Source organism: Phyllobates terribilis, unplaced genomic scaffold, assembly GCF_046119375.1.
Source record: "Phyllobates terribilis strain yellow unplaced genomic scaffold, ASM4611937v1 Scaffold_7__3_contigs__length_470593459, whole genome shotgun sequence".
NCBI classification, from domain to species: Eukaryota; Metazoa; Chordata; class Amphibia; order Anura; family Dendrobatidae; genus Phyllobates; species Phyllobates terribilis.
The window spans coordinates 236455207-236479125 of NW_027362767.1; the positions used below are offsets into that span (position 1 = coordinate 236455207).

The 23919-nt window shown below is 42.4% G+C and overlaps 1 protein-coding gene across 2 annotated transcripts in view; it reads left to right on the forward strand.

Moving 5' to 3' along the window:
• The window catches only part of MECP2 (methyl-CpG binding protein 2), a 61206-nt gene extending 39821 nt beyond the window's left edge, over positions 1–21385 (forward strand). For both annotated transcript variants that reach the window (XM_073639840.1, XM_073639841.1), the window contains exon 3: positions 12344–21385. In XM_073639840.1, coding sequence (XP_073495941.1) covers positions 12344–13400 — 1057 coding nt within the window. In that variant the 3' untranslated portion in view covers positions 13401–21385. The remainder of the gene's footprint in view (positions 1–12343) is intronic.
• The last annotated feature ends 2534 nt before the right edge of the window (positions 21386–23919 follow it).

The following is a 23919-nucleotide window of genomic DNA, read 5'->3' on the forward strand; positions in this document are numbered from 1 at the left end:
TGGAGGATTTAAACAAGAAAAATGTACTTTAAAGGGGTTGTCCACTACTTTAGATTCCAAAGAAAATAACTCATTTAAGAGGCTCTCTGTCCTTGATCCTATAATAGTAGGACCTAAAGTGGATCATAAGGACAAAGTACTGGTTGGTCGATTGTATCATAATGAATAAGCATAAGAAAGAGCACGTTTATGATTGTAACTTAGTCTCATATTATACTATTCTATTAAAGGGGTTGTCCAGGACCTTTTTATTTATTAATTTTTTTTTTATTTATGGGTCTAAAAACTAACAGACACGTAGATGCTAATAGAGGCAACTACCTGCCTGTTCAACCTGGCTCAGAGCGGTCTCCTGCCGGAGATACAACTGCTCCACATCAAAACAGCAGCTCTTCTTCTTTCGGGCTGCTCTGTCAACTGGGCGTGATTGGCGGCATCATGCCGATTGACAAATGGCTCCCAGCAATTACGCAGCAGTTAGCCGGCTGTCAGTAAGCATGGTGTTGGCAGTCACGCCCCGTCAACAGAGCAGAGCGGATGAGAAGCCACTGCTCTGTGGATGTGACGTCAGTGGAATGCTAAAGTGCCGCTGAATCGCTAGGAGGAGCGGTCAGTGACCGATCTGTGCCAGCTGAGATCGGCATCGGGCACAACAGGAGGGTAGTTAGCAACTTCCTATCTGTTAGTTCTTAGGCCTGTAGTAAAAAAAGTAAACCGTCCTAGGTAACCCCTTTAACCCCTTCAGGACCCAGCCTATTTTGACCCTAAAGACCTTGGTATTTTTGTAAATTCTGACCAGTGTCCCTTTACGAAGTAAAAACTCTGGAACACTTCAACGGATCCTAGCGATTCTGAGATTGTTTTTTCGGGACATATTGGGCTTCATGTTAGTATTAAATTTAGGTCGATAATATTTGCGTTTATTTGTGAAAAAATCAAAAATATGGGAAAAAATTTGAAAATTTTGCAATTTTCAAATTTTGAATTTTTTTTTCTACTAAACCAGAGAGTGATGTGACATAAATAGTTAATAAATAACATTTCCCACATGTCTACTTTACATCAGCACAATTTTGGAAAAAAAAAAAATGTTGGTAGGAAGTTTGAAGGGTTCAAATTTCATCAGCAATTTATCTTTTTTCCAGCAAAATTTACAAAACCATTTTTTTAGTGACCACATCACATTTGAAGTCCCTTTGAGGGGTCTTTATGACAGAAAACACCCAAAAGTGACACCATTCCAAAAACTGCACCCCTCAAGCTACTCAAAACTACATTCAAGAAGATTATTAACCCTTCAGGTGCATCACAGGAACTAAAGCCACATGGAAGAAAAAAATGAACATTTTTATTTTTCTAACAAAAATTTTCTTTTAGCCTAAATTTTTTAATTTTCACATGGGTAACAGGATAAAATGCATCCTAAAATTTGTTGGTCAATTTCTCCTTAGTACACTGATACCTCATATGTGGTCATAAACCACTGTTTGGGCACACGGCAGGGCTCAGAAGGGAAGAAGCGCCATTTTACTTTTTGAATGGAAAATTAGCTCCAAAAGTCAAATTGCTCCTTCTCTTCTGAGCCCTGCCATGTGCCCAAACAGTGGTTTATGACCACATATGAGGTATCAGTGTACTCAGGAGAAATTGACCAATACATTTTAGGATGCATTTTATCCTGTTACCCATGTGAAAATTAAAAAATTTAGGCTAAAAGAAAGTTTTTGTGAAAAAAAAAGTACTTTTTTGTTTTCACAGATCATTTTGTGAAGCACCTGGGGGTTCCAAGTGCTCACTATGCATCTAGATAGGTGCCTTGGGGGGGTCTAGTTTCCAAAATGGGGTCACTTGTGGGGGAGCTCCACTGTTTAGGCACATTAGGGGCTCTCCAAACGCAACATGGTGTCCGCTAACAATTTGAGCCGATTTTCCATTCAATTTGTTAGCGGACACCATGTCGCGTTTGGAGAGCCGCTGTGTGGCCAAACATTGGAGCTCCCCCACAAGTGACCCCATTTTGGAAACTAGACCCCCCAAAGGCACCTATCTAGATGCATAGTGAGCACTTGGAACCCCCAGGTCCTTCACAAATTAATCCGTAAAAATAAAAAAGTGTTTTTTTTTTCCACTTTTTCATTTTTATGAATCAATTTGTGAAGCACCTGGGGGTTCCAAGTGCTCACTATGCATCTAGATAGGTGCCTTGGGGGGTCTAGTTTCCAAAATGGGGTCACTTGTGGGGGAGCTCCAATGTTTGGGCACACAGCGGCTCTCCAAAAGCAACATGGTGTCCGCTAACAAATTGTCGGCTCAAATTGTTAGAAGACACCATGTTGCGTTTGGAGAGCCGCTGTGTGGCCAAACATTGGAGCTCCCCCACAAGTGACCCCATTTTGGAAACTAGACCCCCCAAGGCACCTATCTAGATGCATAGTGAGCACTTGGAACCCCCAGGTCCTTCACAAATTAATCCGTAAAAATAAAAAAGTGTTTTTTTTTCCACTTTTTCATTTTTATGAATCAATTTGTGAAGCACCTGGGGGTTCCAAGTGCTCACTATGCATCTAGATAGGTGCCTTGGGGGGTCTAGTTTCCAAAATGGGGTCACTTGTTGGGGAGCTCCAATGTTTGGGCACACAGGGACTCTCCAAACGCAACATGGTTCCAATTTGTTAGTGGACACCATTGTGTAGTGTATGTCAGGTTGGTGTGCGGTGTGGTATATTGTAGTGTATACACCACACACACACTACAACACACACACCAACCTGACATAGCCTCCTAAGCTGAGTACGCCCTAGACTGGGATGAGTGGGACGGGCGGGACATTTTGTGTGCTGTGTGCGTGTGTAAAAAAAAAAAATCGAAACTTTATTATAGTGTGAGTGTACGTGTGTGTGCTTGGTGTAACCTTCTGCAGTCACGTGTGGGGGCTGTCAGGCGTAGGGGGCTGTCAGGCGTACGGGGGGGGGCTGAAGAGATGGAGGAGCCAGCAGCTGCAGCAAGGGGGGTGATCACTGGGGCAGGAGCCGGCAGCAGCAAGGGGGGTGATCACTGGGGCAGGAGCCGGCAGCAGCAAGGGGGGTGATCACTGGGGCAGGAGCCGGCAGCAGCAAGGGGGGTAGGAGGCCGGCAGCATCAGGGGGGTGATTACTGGGGCAGAAAGGGGAGCAGGAGCCAGCAGCAGGGGGGTGATCACTGGGTTTGCGGGGGGGGGGGATGATCACTGGGATGGGGGGGTGCACACTGGGGATGGGGAGTGAACATTGGGGACGGGGGGGTGAACACTGGGGACAGGGGGGGGTGAACACTGGGGACAGGGGTGATTATTGGGAGGTGGGGGGTGATATCACTGGGACTGGGGGATGGTGGGTTTGATCACAGGAGCAGGGCATTTACACTGAGCCTGCTGCTGCTGTGATCACAGTCCACCGGCTGTCAGAAGGAGAGCAGCAGCCGGTGGATGAAGACGTGGGAGAGGGAGCGGAGGTCGGGGTGCAGGTATGAAAGTGGAGGGGGGAGTCGGGGGTGGAGGGGGGGCAGGGTGGAGTGGAGGGGGGGTCGGGGGGGAGCGGGGGTAATACTACCTGATGCAGATCAGCGGCGGCAGAAGCGATCCACGGGGGGGCAGCTGCAGAGGGTCCACAGGGGGCAGCAGCAGAGGGTCCACAACGGCCGGCACCCGATCCATGGACGGGCAGTTGCGGCCATCATTAAAAACTCCCTCCACATCTGATTGGGGCTAGTATCCATGTGACGCTAGCCCCCCAATCAGATCTGGGGGGAGGGGGGGGGACAGAGGTGGCACTCCCCCCAGCCAATGGCTGATGCTGTAAGCATCAGGCCATGCCCAGATTTAAATATTACACCAATTTTCATTGGTGAAATATTTAATTCATACCGATTGGCAGTTTCATTAAAAGTGAAAATGAAACAGCCAATCGGAGGGGTCCCAGGCACGGGGGGGGGTTAATCCACCCCCCGGGGGGTCGACTTCAGGATGTCCAGTTGCAGTAGCAGGGGCGCTGCAGGGGCTCTTTCCCTCCATGTCACAGACGCTGTGACATGGGTCGGGAACGAACTGTTTTCCATGTCACAAACGGTGTGACACTGGTCGGGAAGGGGTTAATTAGATGGTAATAGAAGTGGCCGGCCTACAGATGGATTGCTTGTAACTGGCTAATCCTTCAGTCAATGGTTGGAAAATGAGCTTCATTAAACGCCTGTATCAGGCAAGTGTGAATCACATAAGCATCCATACCATCACATATCATGAAATTTGTATATATGTACGGAGAACCAAAACAATTCTAACAATAAAGAAGCTTTCCCAACTTGCATGTGGCTAGATTAAAAATAAGCTTTAATATATATTTTAACAATTCAATAAGTTATAAAAGTTTTGATTTCTGCCTGTAGTAAAGTGTGTGTATATTCATCTCAAGAACAGCAAACAGAGCATCACGCCCCTGATCTCCAATTACCACTAGTTTCCGTTTTGTTAGGTTTTTCTGTTGCTTTTTGTCTTTACCACTGCTGTATACCTGTAACATAGGAGCACATACTGCTGAATGTCCATAGCTTTAAAAGTGACTAAGGGTATTTGCACACGATGCAGAAATGCTCAGGATTTTTTCCTGAGCGTTTCTGCATCTCTCTGGCAGGAAAAAACGCATGCGGATTGTACATGCGGATTGTACATGCGGATTGTACATGCGGTTTCCTGCCAGGGACATGCGGATGTGAAGCGGTCTTCACTTTCATTTCTGCATGCGGGTTGACAAGCGCTTCCCAAGCGATTTTAGCATCACTTGGAAAGTGCTTGTCAACCTTGGTCACACTATATAAATCCATGCAACCAGCATGGATTTATATAGTGTGTGAATGTCAAAAAATAAATATATACTTTACCCTCTGATAGCCCCCGGTGTCCTGCTTCGCTCGGTCCCGGCTGCCGGCAGTGAAGACTTTAGGACCTTCCGACGTCAGCGTCACGTGACCCGTCACATGACTCTGACGTCAGCGAAGGTCCTTCTTCATTCAACCGCGAAGTGCGGGGAATCAAGCAGGAGCGCTGCGCGGGCCGTCAGAAGGTGAGAATATATATATTTTTTATTTTATTCTTTTTTTTTTTAATGGTACCTGGGTCTGGATGAGAGTCCTCTCCTCCACACCCGGGTACCATCCGCACATTAGACCGCTTGAAAAGCACATCAACATATACAGTGATGCGGATTCCATGCTTTCTAATGCAAGTCAATGGCGGCAAAAAAGCAGCGTTTCCGCAAAATTAATTGACATGCTGCGGATTTTTGACCGCAGCGTTTACGCTGCGGAAAAATCCGCATCATGGGCACAGCACATGCGTATTTCAATTGGGGAACATTGCTGTCCTTCTACCATGCGTTTCCGCGGCGTCTACGCAACTGCAAAAACGCCGCGGAAACGCATGAAAAACGCATCGTGTGAACTCAGCCTTATAAAGCTTTTCAGCGCTGTGACGTGCGGGGAGGAAGGGGGGATATGGTAAATGTGGACATAGGTGGGGATTTGGTGGAATAATAAGCAGATGTGCCGGGATAGCTTGGTGTTCGGGGGATGCCAAGCCTGTGAAAAACCAAGAAGATAAAACTACATTTCTCTGCATTCAGATGTCTACTATGGGCCATACAGGTATGTATACATTTACTTTTCTATACCCTGTATGGCCATTGTAGCGGTCTGATAACTCCAAAGTGGTGACAGATTCCCTTTAAGGAAAAAGAGAATGCAGCCCTCACAGAGAAGTTGGCACCCCAGCTATAAAACATTGATCCCTAGGCCATCAGTCTTAAGTCCTGGACCAGGGAATTTAACCCCTTCATGACCAGGGCAAATTTTTGAAATCTGTCACGTGTCTCTTTATGTAGTAATAACTCTGGAACGCTTCATCATATCCCATTGAGTTGGAGATTTTTTTTTTGTGACACATTATACTTTATAATAATGGTATAGTTAGGTTGATATGTTTTGTGTTTATTTATAAAAATATCAGAAATGTGACAGAAATGTAAAAAAATGTTCAATTTTCAAAGTTTGAATGATTATCCCTTTAATCCAGATAGTCATACCACACAAAAACATTAACCGGTTCCCGACCGCCCACTGTAGATAAATGTCGGCGCTTGCCGGGCTCTGTGCAGCGCCGACGTTTAAAAACGGTGGGTGGTCTCGCAGCGCTCAGGACCCCCAGGGTCCTGCAAGCGCTGCGATTCCGGTGCAGAGCGTTAGCTCTGACAGGGAACATCATCGGGACCTGATTAGATCAGGTCCCAGTGACGTTAACCCTTAGCTGTCTTCTATATGCTGTGATCTATAGTGATCGCGGCATATAGGAGACAGCAGGAGGAGAGGGGGTCGTCAACTTACCTCTCCGAAGACCTCCGAGTCCTTCCAGGACCTGGGGTTGCTATGGCAGCTGGAGGTCACATGACCGCCTCCAGCTCTGCCATATATGGTGTCCTGTCTGGCTCAGCTGCAGCTGTAGCCAGACAGGAGACTCTGACTGAAACAGTCAGGGAAGATCTCATGTAATGTAATATATGTCTATTACATTACATGAGATCAGAGATCAGAAAAATAAAAATTAATGTCCCATACAGGGACTAAGAAAAAATGTGAAAAAAAGTAAAAAAAAATGTTTTTAAACTATTAATAAAAAAATCACAAAATAAATAAAAATAAATAAATAAAATATTAAACCAATAAATCCGTATATTTTTACAAAACCAAAAAAAGTACACATATTTGGTATCGCCGCGTCCGAAACAACCCGAGCTATAAAACTGTCACACTAATTAACTCCTTCTGTGCACACCGTAATAAAAATAAATAAAAAACGGAGCAAAAAAATATGCTTTTTCATCATATTGCCAAACAAAAAGTGGAAAAAAATGCGATCAAAAAACAAAATAGAAATAAAAATGGTACCACTGAAAACGTCATCTTGTTACGCAAAAAAAAAGCCGCCATACAGCTCCATCAGCCGAAAAATAAAAAAGTTATAGCGCTCAGAATAAAGCAATGCAAAAAAAATATTTTTTTCTATAAAATAGTTTTATTGTGTAAAAGCGCCAAAACATAAAAAAAATACAGTAAGTGTAGTATCGCTGTAAACGTACTGACCCGAAGAATAACGCTGCCTGATCACTTTTACCACACGCAGAACGGCATAAAAAAAAACCTCAAAAAACAATTCCTGAATTGTTTGTTTTTGTTAATTTTACCTCCCAAAAAACGGAATAGAAAGCGATCAAAAAATGTCACGTCCCCAAAAATGGCACCAATAAAAATGTCAACTCGTCCCGCAAAAAACAAGCCGTCACATGACTCTGTCGGCCGAAATATGGAAAAATTATAGCTCTCAAAATATGGTGATGCAAAAACTAGATTTTGCAAAAAAAAGCGTCTTTTAGTGTGTGACAGCTGTCAGTCATAAAAACCCGATATAAATCTGGTATCTCTGTAATCACACCGACCCGAAGAATAAAGTAATCTAATCAGTTATATCACACTAGGAACGGCGTAAAAAATAAATAAAACCAATTCTTCACCTGCTACTGATTTGTTTATTATGTCCCCAAAGATCCCAGTAAGGCTCTGCCCACATTTATCCTGTGCTCTGCGCTGAGCACTTACACCAGAGTTTCCGTGTAAATCTCTGAAATACATGATTCAGCCGGAACCCATGACGGAAGATTCCCTGTAATGAGACAGATATAGGCCACTGTGGACGCCGTCTAGCCTGGGATCCCACAGTGTCATTTGTTTTAGGCGTGCATAAAAGTGCGGTTGGCCACAGTTTTGTGCACTTCTGAAAAAAAGGACACCGCTACACAGAGGCCAGACGGTGTCCAGAGTAACTCTGCTGCCTCATTACAGTGAATGGATCCTGCAGGGGTTTCATCTGAATTACATCACTTGGAAATTTAGATGGAAACCCCGATGTAAGTGCTCAGCCTCGAGCGCCGGATAAATGTTACGTAAAATGTTCCCAATAAAAGCTTCAACTCAGTCCTCAAAAAAAGCTAGTCCCCACTCAGGTCCATCATCTGTTAAAAATATAAGGGACTTCCAAGTTACTGGTAGCAGAAAGGCTCTGGAAAAGCAAAATGACCCTTGCCCCCCAAAAGAAATTCAGAAAATTTTGTGCTCCCAAATCCAAATGCCTATTCTACAATAATTTGTTCTCCAATTGTCAAATAGCACTCCGCCCCCCCCCCCCCCCCCCCCCAGATCTCGCCGTATGGCTGAGCGGTACGATACAGCCACATATGGGGTATTGCCACTTTTAGAAGAAATTGTGTGACACATTTCGGCACCATTTTTACCCATTGCCCTGTGTGAAAATGTAAAATCTGAGGGTAAAATATTTTTTTGTGGTAAAAATATAATTATGATTTTTTTCACTGCCCAATGGTATAAATTTAAAAATTAAAAAATACTCACTACTTCCCTAGATGAATTCCTTGAGAGGTGTAGTTTACAAAATGGGGTCATTTGTGGAGGTTTCTGCTGTTTTGGCATGTCAGCGACTCTTCAAATGTGACATGGTGTCTGCTGCCTATCCCAGCCAACATAGCGCTCCTTTCTCTTCCGAACCCTGCCGTACACCAAAGCAGTGGTTTTCCCCCACATATGGGGTATCGGCGTACTCAGGAGAAATTGTACAACAAATTTCATGGTGCAATTTCTCCGGTTATCCTTATGATAATGCAAAATTAGGGGATGAAAAACATTTTTTATGGGAAAAATGTGAAAATTTTATTTTCACGGCTCAATATTATAAACTTCTGTGAAGCAGCTGGGGGTGCAAGGTGCTCACCACACATCTAGATAAGTTCCCTAAGGGGTCTAGTTTCCAAAATGGTGGCACTTGTGGGGGGTTTCCGCTGTTTAGACACATTAGGGGCTCCACAAATGTGACATGGCGTCCGCTAATTATTCAAACAAATTTTACATTCAAAAAGTCAAATGGCGCTCCTTCCCTTTCAAACCCTGCCGTGCGCCTAAACAGTAATTTGCCTCCACATATGGGGTATCAGCGTGTTCAGGAGAAATTGCACAACAAATTTCATGGTGCAATTTATCCTATTACCCTTATGATAATGCAAAATTAAGGGATGAAAAACGGTTTTGTGGGAAAAATGTGAAAATTTTATTTTTACAGCTCAATATTATAAACTTCTGTGAAGCACCTTGGGGTTCAAGGTGCTCACCACACATCTAGATAAGTTCCCTAAGGGGTCTAGTTTCCAAAATGGTGTTACTTGTGGGGGGTTTCCACTGTTTAGGCACATCAGGAGCTCTCCAAACGCAACATGGCGTCTGCTAATTATTCAGACAAATTTTACATTCAAAAAGTCTAATGGCGCTCCTTCCCTTCCGAACCCTGCAGTGCGCCCAAACAGTGGTTTTCCCTCACATATGGGGTATCAGCACGCTCAAGAGAAATTGCACAAAAAAAATTGGGGTCCATTTTTTCCTGTTACCCCTGTGAAAATAAAAAAAATTGGGTCTAAAGTAACATTTTTGTGAAAAAAGTTAAATGTTAATTTTTTTTTCCACATTCCAAAAATTCCTGTGAAGCACCTGAAGGGTTAATAAAGTTCTTGAATGTGGTTTTGAGCACCTTGAGGGGTGCAGTTTTTAGAATGGTGTCACTTTTGGGTATTTTCTGTCATAAAGACCCCTCAAAGTGACTTCAAATATGATGTGGTCCCTAAAAAAATGTTTTTGTAAATTTTGTTGGAAAAATGAGAAATCGCTGGTCAACTTTTAACCCTTATAGCTCCCTAACAAAAAAAAATTTTGGTTCCAAAATTGTGCTGATGTAAAGTAGACATGTGGGAAATGTTATTTATTAACTATTTTGTGTGACATATCTCTCTGATTTAAGGGCATGAAAATTCAAAGTTTGAAAATTGCAAAATTTTCTAAATTTTCGCCAAATTTCCGATTTTTTTCACAAATAAACGCAAGTTATATGGAAGAAATTTTACCACTATCATGAAGTACAATATGTCATGAAAAAACAGTCTCAGAATCAGGGGAATACGTTGAAGCGTTCCAGAGTAATTACTTCATAAAGTGACAGTGGTCAGAATTGAAAAAATTGGCCCGGTCAGGAAGGTGAAAACAGGCTCTGGCGCGAAGTGGTTAATAAGCAACATTTCCCTCATGTCTGCTTTACATCATCACCATTTGTAAAATGGTTTAAAAGTGTAGCAGTAATTTTATTTTTTTCAAGGAAATTTACAAAACTTATTTTTTAGGGACCTATTCAGTTTTGAAATGACTTTGGGGGTCCTATATATTGGAAACCCACAAAAGTGATACCATTTTAAAAACCGCGCCTCTCAATCTATCTAAAATTGCTTTCAGGTAGTTTATTAACCCTTCAGGTGCTTTTCATAAATTAATGCAAAGTGACTTGACAGGAATGAAAAAATTTATTTTGATCACCTAAATGTTTCTAACTTCTGAGCAGGCCGCTATAGCCTGAAGACTATAAGGCCGTTATTTGGCTATGAATTGCCATGGCAAACATCAGGACCACGCAGTCAAGATCTCAGGGTGCCGATGGGGTTAAAAAGAGAGACCCCACACTCTGTTAACCATCTAGATGCTGTAGTCACTGTTGCCAGCAGTATTTAAGGGGTTAAACGGCCACGGGCCGTGCAAACACTGATCATGACTGATGCAGCAAGTTGTCAGCTATAGTGTACAGCTGATGGCTGCTCGATTGTCCCCCGTCAGAGGATGCTAGTCTCTTATATCGTAGGTCAGTTTTTAAGTTGTATTGGTGGTCATTAAGGGGTTAAATGTCATTTTCTCTGACCGTAACAAATACTAAGAGTTGGTTTCTCTGACTGAGCTGAAACACCCTGACGTTGCTTTCCATTTTACCACCGTGTGTTGCTAAATTGTTAAATTTCATTGTCAGCTATGTAAGATTGTGTGCACACTATGCGTTTTTTAAGCGTTTCCGCAGTGGCAATTCCCCTGCAGAAACGCTTAAAAAACGCTTGGTAGAAGGTCTGCCATGTTCCCCAATGATAATCCTCATGTGCTGTGCACATGCTGCGAAAATTTCCGCTGCGGATTATCATTGCGGAAAAATCTGCAGCACTACCAATTATTTTGCGGAATCGCGGCGTTTTCGCCGCCATTGACTTGCATTGGAACGCATCACTGCATCTGTACATGCCGATAACATGCGTTTGAATGTGCGGATTGTACCCGGGTTTGGAGAAGAGGAGACTCTCCTCCGGACCCAGGTACCATAGAACCTGTAAAAAAAAGAATAAAATTAAAAATATACATTATACTTACCTTCTGATGGCCCCCAGTGTCCTTGTCCTGGCTTGCCGGCAGCTTGCGGTGGACTAAAAGGACCTGTGGTGACGTCATTTAGTCATGTGACGGGTCACGCGACTGCTGACGTCGGCGGTCGCCTGACCCGTCACATGACTAAATGGCGTCATGGCAGGTCCTTTTACTCTACCGCGAGCTGCCGGCAAGCCAGGAGAAGGACACCGGGGGCCATCAGAAGGTAAGTATAATGTATATTTTTTACCATTCTTTTACGGACACACTATGTAAATCCATGCTGGTTGCATGGATTTATATAGTGTGACCAAGTTGTCAAGCACTTTCCAAGTGATGCTAAAATCGCTTGGAAAGCGCTTGACAACCCGCATGTGAAAAATGCTTCACCTCCGCTTCTCCCCGGCAGGAAAGATGCATGTAAAATCCGCATGCATTTTTCCTGCCAGGGAGGTGCAGAAACGCTCAGGAAAAATCCGGAGCATTTCTGCATCGTGGGCACATAGCCTAACTCATGCCCTGTGATCAACTACCATTGCAGTATTCACAGTAAGGCCGTGGTAAGTAGTCCTGTTGAGCTGCAGTTCACTCGTGACCAATTCTGATGTTTTACATCAACTCAGGGAATGAAGGAAACTAGCCCAATGTATGTTGGCTGTCCAGCTCTTTCCCTAAGGGAAATGTCAGAGGAGAGAAGAATTAAACTTTTAGATTTCAATATGCCCAATCCTTTTTCTTCTGTCTTAATATATGCACACAAGTAGTCATGTACATGGAGGGGTTGGAGGAATTGGTATAACCTTTTATGTGTGTATTATAAACCTTCAGCTCTCCTCCTGTAGAGGTTAGTCATTTGTGTAATCTTTCACTTTTTTTATGTTTTTAATGTGAGGCTAGATTGAATAGTGCTATAACATATGTACATTCATGTTTTTTTTATATCTTTTTTTTTTTTTTATCTCCCCCCTTTTACTAGCCCAACTGGTAAAGCTTTTCGATCCAAAGTTGAGCTTATAGCATACTTCGAAAAGGTAGGAGACACAACCCTTGATCCAAATGATTTTGACTTCACGGTAACTGGAAGAGGCAGCCCATCTCGGAGGGAGCAAAAGCACCCGAAGAAACCCAAAGCTCCTAAGCCTGTTGGAACAGGTCGTGGAAGAGGTAGACCCAAAGGAAGTGTGAAAGCTAAGCCAGCTGTAAAATTAGAGGGGGTCCAAGTTAAACGGGTCATAGAAAAGACTCCCGGCAAGCTATTAGTGAAAATGCCTTTTTCAGAAAATAAGGAAGAATCAGATGCAACAACATCAGAGCAAGTCCTTGTCATCAAACGTCCAGGCCGTAAAAGAAAATTAGATACTGACCCAGCAGCTGCTCCGAAAAAACGAGGCCGTAAGCCAGGCAGTGTCATCGCTGCTGCTGCAGCAGCAGCCGCAGCTGCAGCTGCAGCCGCAGCAGCAGCAGCAGAGGCCGCAAAGAAAAAAGCAATCAAAGAGTCTTCCATCAAGCCGCTTTTAGAGACCGTATTACCAATAAAGAAACGCAAGACACGGGAAACTGTGAGTCTAGATGTTATAGACACAGAGACCCCGGAATATCCTTCCACTGTTCTAGAAAAAAGTGTTAAAATACCGAAGCCTGCAAAAAGCCCAGAAAGCAAGAGCAAAGAGAGTAGTCCTAAAATTAGCAGGAGCATCTTACCGAAAAAGGAACAACTGCACCATCACCATCATCACCACCATCACCACCACCACTCCGAATCAAAAGCATCCACTACCAACCCAGAGCCAGAGACTTCAAAGGACAGCATAAGTGCCCCCGAACCCCAGGACTTAAGTGTCAAAATCTGCAAAGATGAAAAAATCCCAGAAAATGACGGATGCGCTCAGGAGCCACCTAAGACTCAGCCTGCAGATAAGTGCAAAAACAGAGGGGAAGGCGAGCGAAAAGACATTGTTTCTTCGTCTGTACAAAGGCCGACCAGGGAGGAAGCTGTCGATACAAGAACACCAGTGACGGAGAGAGTTAGCTGACTTTAAGAAGATTAACAAAAAACAGTTATAAAAAAAAAAAATATATATATATATATATATAAAGGCAGCTGTTGTCTTTTCTCCTTGTTGGTAGGGCTCTGACAAAGCTTCCCTATAAATGAAGTAAAGAAAAGTCTATTTTTTTCCTCCTGTAGCTTGGAGTTTCGTAGCTTCGGGGTGGGAGTAAATGTCGAATGTGGATCTTTTTAATACCGACGAGCACAGTCAGTCAGGGGTGAAGACTTTTAACAGAGCCAGAAGCAGCTTTGCACTTTTTTATACTAAATAGGCTCCTTTTGATCATGGCTTACTCTGCATCATACTACTGACCAAGGTGGGCTGTTTCCTTAACTTTTTTAGGTATGCCAACTTAAGCTTTGCTCCTGTTTAGCACACTGTGCCATCTCTAGTGGGGGTTCACCGTGTTGCAAAGCAACGTCTCAATATCTTACATTGTAACTCAGTCCGTGATCAATGTATAGACAGATCACAGTATTGCCAAATGAATCATTTCCCATGCACTGAGCCGGCAACATGTAAAAGATTATTTTACCTAGTCATTTATGAAGTAATCGCTTCCCTTTTCTTTTTTTTTTCTTTTTTAGTTCATTGTGACGGTTGTTTTTATCCCACAGTGGTTCATGTATATACGTAGTCCTTTTTTAGCACTATTGGTTACATAACTGGCCATGTTGAACTAAACAGGGTCTGGCCAAGAATTTCTTTGGGTATCTATTACTCGAAAACCCCGATTTCTCACTCCCAAGATGAATCCTCGCTACAGATGCAGCTCTGCAATAAGCTACTCTATTGGCAGTGATCATATGAAGAGGATGCGGCAGTATACACAGACATGTGCCGCTGTATCTGTAGACGTACACCCATCTGTATGTTCAGATAGGACGGGGGAGAATGACATGAAATGTTCTTCCAGTTATTGTAACAGAAGTGGCTACTTCTCTAGTAATAATCAGTATTGCACTGTTCTTCTCACCCATACAATCCAAACCAGAGTCGATGAGCATGAAGGCGCTAATCTAGGGATTTTATTTTTCATTTTTGGATGTTTTATGTAAATACACTTACATTTGTTTTTTTTGGTTACATGAAGCTGCGAAACTCTAAGTGTTAGGTTTTTGTGACTTTTTTTTGTGTTTTTTTTTTTTTTTTTTTTTTTTTAAATTTTGCAGTTTCATAAGGACTTCCTATTAGAAACAAATTTCTGTTTGTTTAGTATAGCGTTCACTCCATATTCCAACTCCACTTGGTATAAAAAGCTTAGAACAGCAGTAGTTGCTTAAAGGAAATCTGCCAGCAGGTTTTGCTATGTAATCTGAGAGCAGCAATGTGTAGGAGCAGACACCCTGATTCCAGTGAGCTGTCACTTACTAGGCTGTGTTCTGCTCTTTCAATTATATAAGTGTTTTATCAGCAGGAGATTATCACTACAGGACTAGGTGTCTCACTCCTCCTGATCCAACCTCGCCCCCACTACTGATTGGCTGATTTCTGTGTATATTAACAGCTAATCATTGGTGTGGGTGGGGTTATACAGAGCTCAGCATTCAGAGCTCTGCTAGATCTGCAGCAGAGAAAACAGGGATTGTATCATACAACTTGCAGACCAGCAAGTGATACATCATTGGAATCAGGGTCTCTGCCCCTTCATTGTGCTGCTCTCAGATTACATAGCAAAAACTGCTGACGTATTCCCTTTAAGTGACATCTAAAAGTTTGTGGATGTATGTGAGAGGTGCAGGCGGTAACTGAGTGAATGTGACTCTTTTATGCTAGCATTTCTTTTATGAAAATGTCACGTAAGGGCCTTTTTTTATATTTGTAAGGACGCTGTGAGTTTGCATGGATTTATGGTTAGAAACGTGCTTTACTCCTAGGAAATATAATAATTATATCATCATTTCGATTTACAGGAATTATATATATCTGTAAACACCATTGTGTGTGTTAATGGGAAGACTGTTTTTCTTCATACGTTGTCAGGATATTAGCACTCTATAAAGGAAAAAAAAGAAAAATGTATGTATATAATCTAATTGAAAGTCTAATAATACAGTCATTACATAATCATGACTATGGCATGGCGAAACTTGGAAGTCCTTATAAACCTTGCACCATACGTCTGCTTGGAAATGAAGAATCCCATTGTTTACAGAGAAACTCCTTGCATTGGTGCGTCACGCGACGAGCACCTTGTGTATACCGGATCATTACAGAATCTCGGCATGATACATGTTAAAGGGAGGCGGCGTGGTTGTCGGCGGTGACTGCGAGGAATCGCTCTGTTACACAAACCTTCGGAGAGAATGACATAGGATTGTTGTGTGTCATCAGGCGAGACCGTGCACATCGTCTTTCAGCACTATTTTATCCGACAAGCAGGAAATCCGCCAACTAGAAAAGCAGCTTCCGTGTTTTCCCATTACCACCACATAACTGACATTCAGAGACTTTTCTAGCACTGGAATGAGTGCAGTAACATCATGGTTTTGGTTTTTGTTTTTTGCTTCCATCGGCTGCCCGATTGAAAGAACACGGACGATCGCTATGTAACCGTGATATTTCAGGACATTGATATTTTATGTTTAACGGGAGACGTGCACTTTATTTTGTAAAGAAAATCAAGTGCCCTTTCCCAGATGCCTTTTCATAGAGAGCACTTTAGTTGTGTTGAGAATATTGCCATCATAGGAAAAATTTTGCATCCATACTCTCAGATATCGTGTGTAAATGTCTGCTTACCGAAATACACAAACCAACCCTGGCTTTGCTTTGATCTTTCATTTCATGCTTGCGTTACCAAAATTCCCTTTGGAAGTGGTTTAGGTTTTAGCACTCTTCGGCATCATTCATACGAGCGTATTAGGCAGTCCATGTATGGACCACAATGCAGAGCCGATCAGTCTCCTGTCTAGGCTTATTGTTCCAGTGAATAGACCAGCGGTCTGTCCGGGGACTGCGGTCCTTACATGGACAGTCCAGTATGAACGTGTCCTTAGGTTTAGGTGACTTGTTGCTTTGCAGCTATGGTATCAGTCAGGGAAGAAAAGCTCATTTCACATCTGCGTCTACAGATTTGTTACGAGTCGCTGTCGTAGATTTTGGGAAAAATAGATCTGGAGTGCAAAAGTCAGTAGCACCCTTTGTGCAATGTATCAGACACTCCAATATAGCTTTTCTTAAAAGGGAACTCTACTGTACAAACTACTCTCAAAGTTTCCTACGCCTATAAGGCCATGTTCAGATTTCATTACCGATTCAAAATCCATCTGTATCCCATGCCAGGTGGCCTTTGCCATGGATTCCTTGCAGATTTGCAGCTGGAAACTTGCACTTTTCTACACCTGAACATAACTTCAGATGTACTCTGTCTTTATATGATGAGGGTCCCTGACTTAACAGGATGACGACTGTATCCATGCTGCGAACAATTAGTGCAATGACCGCTGCATTGATCCCAAAGGTGAGACCTGTCTCTGTCAGACGTTCACGGCATAGTCTGTGGATATGTCATAAATGTCCAAGTTGAGAATAATCTTTTAATAAGACACCATCAGTCATTCCTAATATTTTACTTTACAGTGTAATTAATCTCAGATTGCCCCCCTCAGATTCTGCAGAGCCGATGAATGCCTATATAGCTAAATATAAAATATATATATTTTTGTGTATTGCACAGCGTCAATAGGGTCATCACCTTCTGAGAGGCATGAAATGAGAGTAATTTATATTTACCAAGGACGATAAGTACGATATATGAATGCGGAGCACAGAACTACACGCAGCTTCCTCAGTGACCACTCACCACATTGGGTTACTCCTCATATATAAAGTAGTTTGTGGCACGTCTTATGCTCTTTTCAGTAACTTGTGGTCCCACAGCATCTGCATTTACCCTATTATTATTTTTATCCATTTCATTATTTCACTTTAGATAGAGGTTAAGAATGGTAGAAAATGACATTTGTGAGCCCATTTCCTTCCTTCTATAGTCATCATTATTCCTAAATGTTGTGACTGTCCCAATCACATCTACGTGTGTGACATCATTACACTGCGTCAAGCCTTAAATTTCACCAAACCAGCCATAGATGGCAACCAACTCCTTAGATCGGTAGATGTCTCTACACATGAGGGGGCGATGCGGCTTATTATGATAGTCATCAAAAAACGCAATGCCCTCGAATATCATTGTCAGATCACATCGTACTGTATAGGACGTTTTCTCTAGTCCGATTTTACCTTTTTCCATCCCTATATTGAATATGTGAGATTTAGGAAGGACCCTACTTGCACAAAATGCTACTTTTTCTAAGGCTGCATAATGCATTTACTACATTTTATACCTGAGCCTCTGAGCTGGTGTAGATTTTTCTTTGTGGTGCAAGATGGACCAATAAATCTATAAAGAGGCATGCGCCTTTTAATAAATGCCCTGGGACATTTAAGACAAGCACATGAACAGCGGTCTTAAATGAGTATTCCCAAGTTGGAAAGTCATGTGAATAGGGTATAACTTCCTGATTGCTGGGTGTCTGCCCAAAGAACTGGGATCCTTGAGGAGCCCCGGCTGAATGGAGAAGGAGGTTGACCATGCGCACTGCCGCCCCATTCACTCTTTTTATGGGAGCGCCCGAGATTGCCGAGCCTCTTGACTGATATTCGGCGCTCCCATTAGAATGAATGGAGAGACAGTGCGCATGATCGACCGGTTCTCTGGATCACTGGGGGCCACGGCAGTCAGACCCCCAAAGATTGGAAATTTATTCCCTATCCAATTGATAGGAGGAAATTTTCAAACTTGAGAATACCCTTTTCAGTAAATACCCCCTACAGTTTTGTCCTTCTCCATGTTTTCATTTTCCGCTCCTCTGATTTAGTGTATATAGATATTTACAGGATCATCATCCAGTCTGGCCCCCTATATAATAACAGTATGTGATAGTGGACGGCATGTAGTCATTACCCCTGTACATGTGCTGTCTTATGGGCCTTGTACGTTGCCTCTGCACGGCAGGACCTGTCTGTGAATTGGTAGCAATACATCAATTTATAAGCTATTACACACTATTTCATGCCCATTTTTCCACTTCCTCCCCAGGATAACAGCCTGCAGATACTTGTGTGATACTACTTCTTCCACAAGGGGGAGTATTAATACACAGCTAAGATGACAACCCTCTATATAAGCATTGATCCTATCATTGTTCAGAACAGTTACATCACCAGGAGCCCCTGTCATGTGTTGTCATGTCCAAATGGCTCTTTCCAGCAAAACTTAAATAGCCTAGATGAAACAAAGTATTGGTTATTTCTAAGAAGAGATGCTGTAGGAGTCTTGTCTGAATCTTGTGTTCCAGGAAGTAGTAGGCAAAGCAGTGTGGATTTACAGTGATGCACTTTTGAGGAAGTGTGAAGATGTACAAGAAAAGATTTGTGGTTTCTACATCTGCCTAGACCGCACCGATTCGATTCAGTTTTCAAGTTCATTTTGAAAACAGCTTATTTTTCAATTTCTATTATTATTATTTTTTTTAATAATAGACGCTGACACCTGGCTAGATTGTATGAAATCAAAACTGCCATATATAGAGGACATTATGTTAATGCCTTAAACCGAGACACAGACTCCATCCAAATAGTCTGACAACGAGCATGAGGTCGCTTTCCGGCAGATGTAATGCACCTTTTACTCTGTGAATCGTAATATTTTGATTGGCATTTGTTCTTCACAAAAAAAAGTCTGGTAGCCTGAAGTTTCTGCTTACTGCTACTGGGACCCGTTCAATAACATTTATACTGGATATTTATTCAGAAATAACAGGAGCTCTTCATATGGGGCCCTTGTATGGTCTTGGTTTCATAATGGGTCGTCCGTGGCAAAATGGTGTTGTTCGGCTAAAGAGAAAACTCCTATTTTTTGGGAAATTTAAAAAATAAAAAAAAATAAAGTTAATTTACTTTTCATTTTCAAAAGTGCATAGATTGTATTTCCATTCCAGCAGCCAGTCCCGGAGATGGCGCTTCCTTTATGTAAGGCCTTTTTGACACCTCTTTGTTGCACAGTCCTTTCTTGGACTGGCCATGGATCTTCTGACGTGAACTTGACAGCTTCATATATGCCTATGATTCTGTGAGGAGATCTGCGGCCGGTCCAAGCACAGACTGAAAACCACGGATGAATGTAACCAGCTTCAGACGGCCGTATTGTGTATTGGACCATTCATGTCCACTAATAGGCTCCCTGTGCTCGGCCGGGTTGTGGACGGGTGCTGGAGCTGCCTGCATACATTATTCTGGTTGCACCAAAGTAGTGCTTGCTGCATTCTGGTTTGTTCTTTTTTGCTTTCAATGAAGACCATTGGTCGAGGTGGAATATTATGTACTCTGGCTGTAATGGGGCCATGTATGGTCCACGGCTATACGTTCAAATGAACAAGCCTTTCCGGTGACGTTACAACACAGGACAGTGCTTCCCCATCTGTCGGTGAGGTGCTTGAAGGGAGCTGACTGTTCATTAAGCAGAAAAGGGACCTGGCTTAGCTCATAAACTGAACCAGATAGCCAGCCCCCTTCAAGCACCTCAGTGACACAGCTCTTGTGTTAAGATCAGCTTAGGAGTCTCAAATCCTTCGATGTATACACTTTTGAAAAGCAATGTATGTTAGTAATTTTATTTGGATGGTACACGCTAACTGGTGAAGATTTTCTTTGTTTAGTTAGACAAACTTTTTAATAGTTTAGGAACTCAGTTCGAAGCCTGATAAGAATGGATCTAACCAATAATAAACATGGCTGCTCCCTGTTTCTTGCAGTACAGGGACTTTTCATGTGATGGGTGCGAGGCCTCACAAAGTGCAGCCTATCGGTTTCTTATCGGTAGGTATGTGCCTTTTGCAAGTATTGAGAATTGTGGTACTCTACAGTAACCAGTGAGCTGACACCTATGGCAGGGTAGGATGTAGCAGCACATTGTCATCCGTGTTCAGATCCATCAGGTTTCCGTTACTCCTAACATGGAAAATACTGTAGTCTGATGCCCTATTCTGCACGCTAAAAATAAATACCCCAAAAAACAAACCCATATATAGAATTGGTCAGGATGTGCTGCAAAAGGGATTTATGTTATACACCCATGACTCCAGTACGAAGAAAGCTGTTCTGTCTGGATTGAGGTAGAACAAGATGACGTTACCTGTATATTGCCGCCAAATTTTATTTTTCACATTACTTTTCAGCCGAGCTGCTGGGGTTTTTTGTGCCTAATGGTTAAATTTATTTCTACCTTTTTGAATAGTAAAATCCTATTATTTCCCATTGTGGAAACATTTCAGAGCTTCTCTGTAATCACCATTTACAAAGGGTATACCACCAGAGATCTCCATGTAAGCACTGCGACCTTGCCCCGAGCTTAGACGCCGCTGCGTTCACAATCACTGCCCGCTAGCTCATCACATTATGAAGTGTGAACGTTTTACTTTCTCATATTGCTTAGATGCACTTTAGTTTACAGCCTTTGACAGGAATCCTGCTCATATTCTCATTTACAAGTTACAGGAGACATTTGCCTGAGATTAGAGAAAGGGTCTTACAGCGACACTCCTATCCATGGGCTTTATAGGGTACCTGCCCCATCGCTTCAATACTGCATCACCAGACAAAACCATTTGGCAAAGACTAATCTGATTTTATTTTAAGCTATTTTGTCTGTCAGGCAGGTAAAAGATCATATCAATACTGGTAATACTCCGATGGAAAAATATGTGACGTTCTGTGTTGGAGCATGCCATTGTCTAATATCCCAAAATCTGCCTCCTGACAACTTCCTCCACTTGTGTACATGATCATATATATATATATTACTGTGTACATTATATTAAACTTTTCATCATTTTGAATGACTGAATCATGTACATGTTCCCCGTTTTTTGTTTATTAGTCCTTGCATCATTAAAATGAAAAATGCTTTCGTAGCTTCTTTATCATTTGAACATTTTTCTTTTCCCCTTTCCATTTTTGTACGCTTTTTAGTTTTTTTTTCTGCATTTGCTGAGATGTTACAAGCTATTTATGATATGTCTGGAATCTGTAGGATAAATGAAGGGAAATATAATGACAACCACTCGTCAGTCTGCCTGTATGTCAAAAGAAAATCCGTCAACTCCACAATCTTTCTGGTTTTATATGATGTATATCGCTCTCTCGCTATATTATATATACAGTACAGACCAAAAGTTTGGACACACCTCATTTAAATATTTTTCTGTATTTTCATGACTATGAAAATTGTACATTCACACTGAAGGCATCAAAACTATGAATTAACACATGTGGAATTATATACTTAACACAAAAGTGTGAAACAGCTGAAAATATGTCATATTCTAGGTTCTTCAAAGTAGCCACCTTTTGCTTTGATGACTGCTTTGCACACTCTTGGCATTCTCTTGATGAACTTCAAGAGGTAGTCACTGGAAATGGTTTTCACTTCACAGGTGTGCCCTGTCAGGTTTAATAAGTGGGATTTCTTGCCTTATAAATGGGGTTGGGACCATCAGTTGTGTTGTGCAGTAGTCTGGTGGATACACAGCTGATAGTCCTACTGAATAGACTGTTAGAATTTGTATTATGGCAAGAAAAAAGCAGCTAAGTAAAGAAAAACGAGTGGCCATCATTACTTTAAGAAATGAAGGTCAGTCAGTCCGAAAAATTGGGCAAACTTTGAAAGTGTCCCCAAGTGCAGTTGCAAAAACCATCAAGTTCTACAAAGAAACTGGCTCACATGAGGACCGCCCCAGGAAAGGAAGACCAAGAGTCACCTCTGCTTCTGAGGATACGTTTATCCGAGTCACCAGCCTCAGAAATCGCAGGTTAACAGCAGCTCAGATTAGAGACCAGGTCAATGCCACACAGAGTTCTAGCAGCAGACACATCTCTACAACAACTGTTAAGAGGAAACTTTGTGCAGCAGGCCTTCATGGTAAAATAGCGGCTAGGAAACCACTGCTAAGGACAGGCAACAAGCAGAAGAGACTTGTTTGGGCTAAAGAACACAAGGAATGGACATTAGACCAGTGGAAATCTGTGCTTTGGTTCCAACCACCATGTCTTTGTGCGATGCAGAAAAGGTGAACGGATGGACTCTACATGCCTGGTCCCACCGTGAAGCATGGAGGAGGAGGTGTGATGGTGTGGGGGTGCTTTGCTGGTGACATTGTTGGGGATTTATTCAAAATTGAAGGCATACTGAACCAACATGGCTACCACAGCATCTTGCAGCGGCATGCTATTCCATCCGGTTTGCGTTTAGTTGGACCATTATTTATCTTTCAACAGGACAATGACCCCAAACACACCTCCAGGCTGTGTAAGGGCTATTTGACCAAGAAGGAGAGTGATGGGGTGCTACGCCAGATGACCTGGCCTACACAGTCACCAGACCTGAACCCAATCAAGATGGTTTGGGGTGAGCTGGACCGCAGAGTGAAGGCAAAAGGGCCAACAAGTGCTAAGCATCTCTGGGAACTCCTTCAAGATTGTTGGAAGACCATTTCCGGTGACTACCTCTTGAAGCTCATCAAGAGAATGCCAAGAGTGTGCCAAGCAGTCATCAAAGCAAAAGGTGGCTAGTTTGAAGAACCTAGAATATAAGACATATTTTCAGTTGTTTCACACTTTTTTGTTAAGTATATAATTCCACATGTGTTAATTCATAGCTTTGATGCCTTCAGTGTGAATGTACAATTTTCAAAGTCATGAAAATACAGAAAATTCTTTAAATGAGAAGGTGTGTCCAAACTTTTGGTCTGTACATATAATGTATATCGCTCTCTCGATTGATAGATAGAGATATATATATATATAGTTTTGCTGTGTTAATTGGAAGCAGGACAGGAAAGGAACATGTGTTTCCATTATACATTGTAACACTTTTCAGATGAAAATAACGTGAGATTTGGGATATAGAGAAACTTTGAGAAAGGGGATGTATCTATGCTTCCACTGTGGTAAGGGTTGCGCTTCCAGGCTCATGGCTGGAGCGCTCTTATTTTAAGACTTGAAATATGAAAAGTGCATAATAGACGTGTTCTGTAGCTGAAATTTTCTTGATGTTATTTTACGTGGCTCTTGGATGCCAAGGTTTATAGAGTAGCTAAACTCTTGACTTATTTCTTATTATATTTTTAATTGCCTGCAGATTAGTGTGTGGGGGTTTCTGTTCCTGAGACCCCCAATGGCTGCTCAGAAGTGCGCAGCGTAGGAGGCGGAAGCACGCAACACCTACCTGAGCGAGCGCAAAGAAGTACAGATTCAATAGAAAGCCAGGAGCTTTCTATTAAATCCGTAATCCACCCCGTGCACTCTTGCGGCCACAGATGTGCATTTTCGTAAAGATCTTTTGAGTGATTAATCGAGAGCCCATTGAAGTAGTATTCTGCTGTGCGCTCGGTCTGGCAGGAGCTGTGCAATTTTAGAGATTTTTTTTGAATGATTGTTGCCT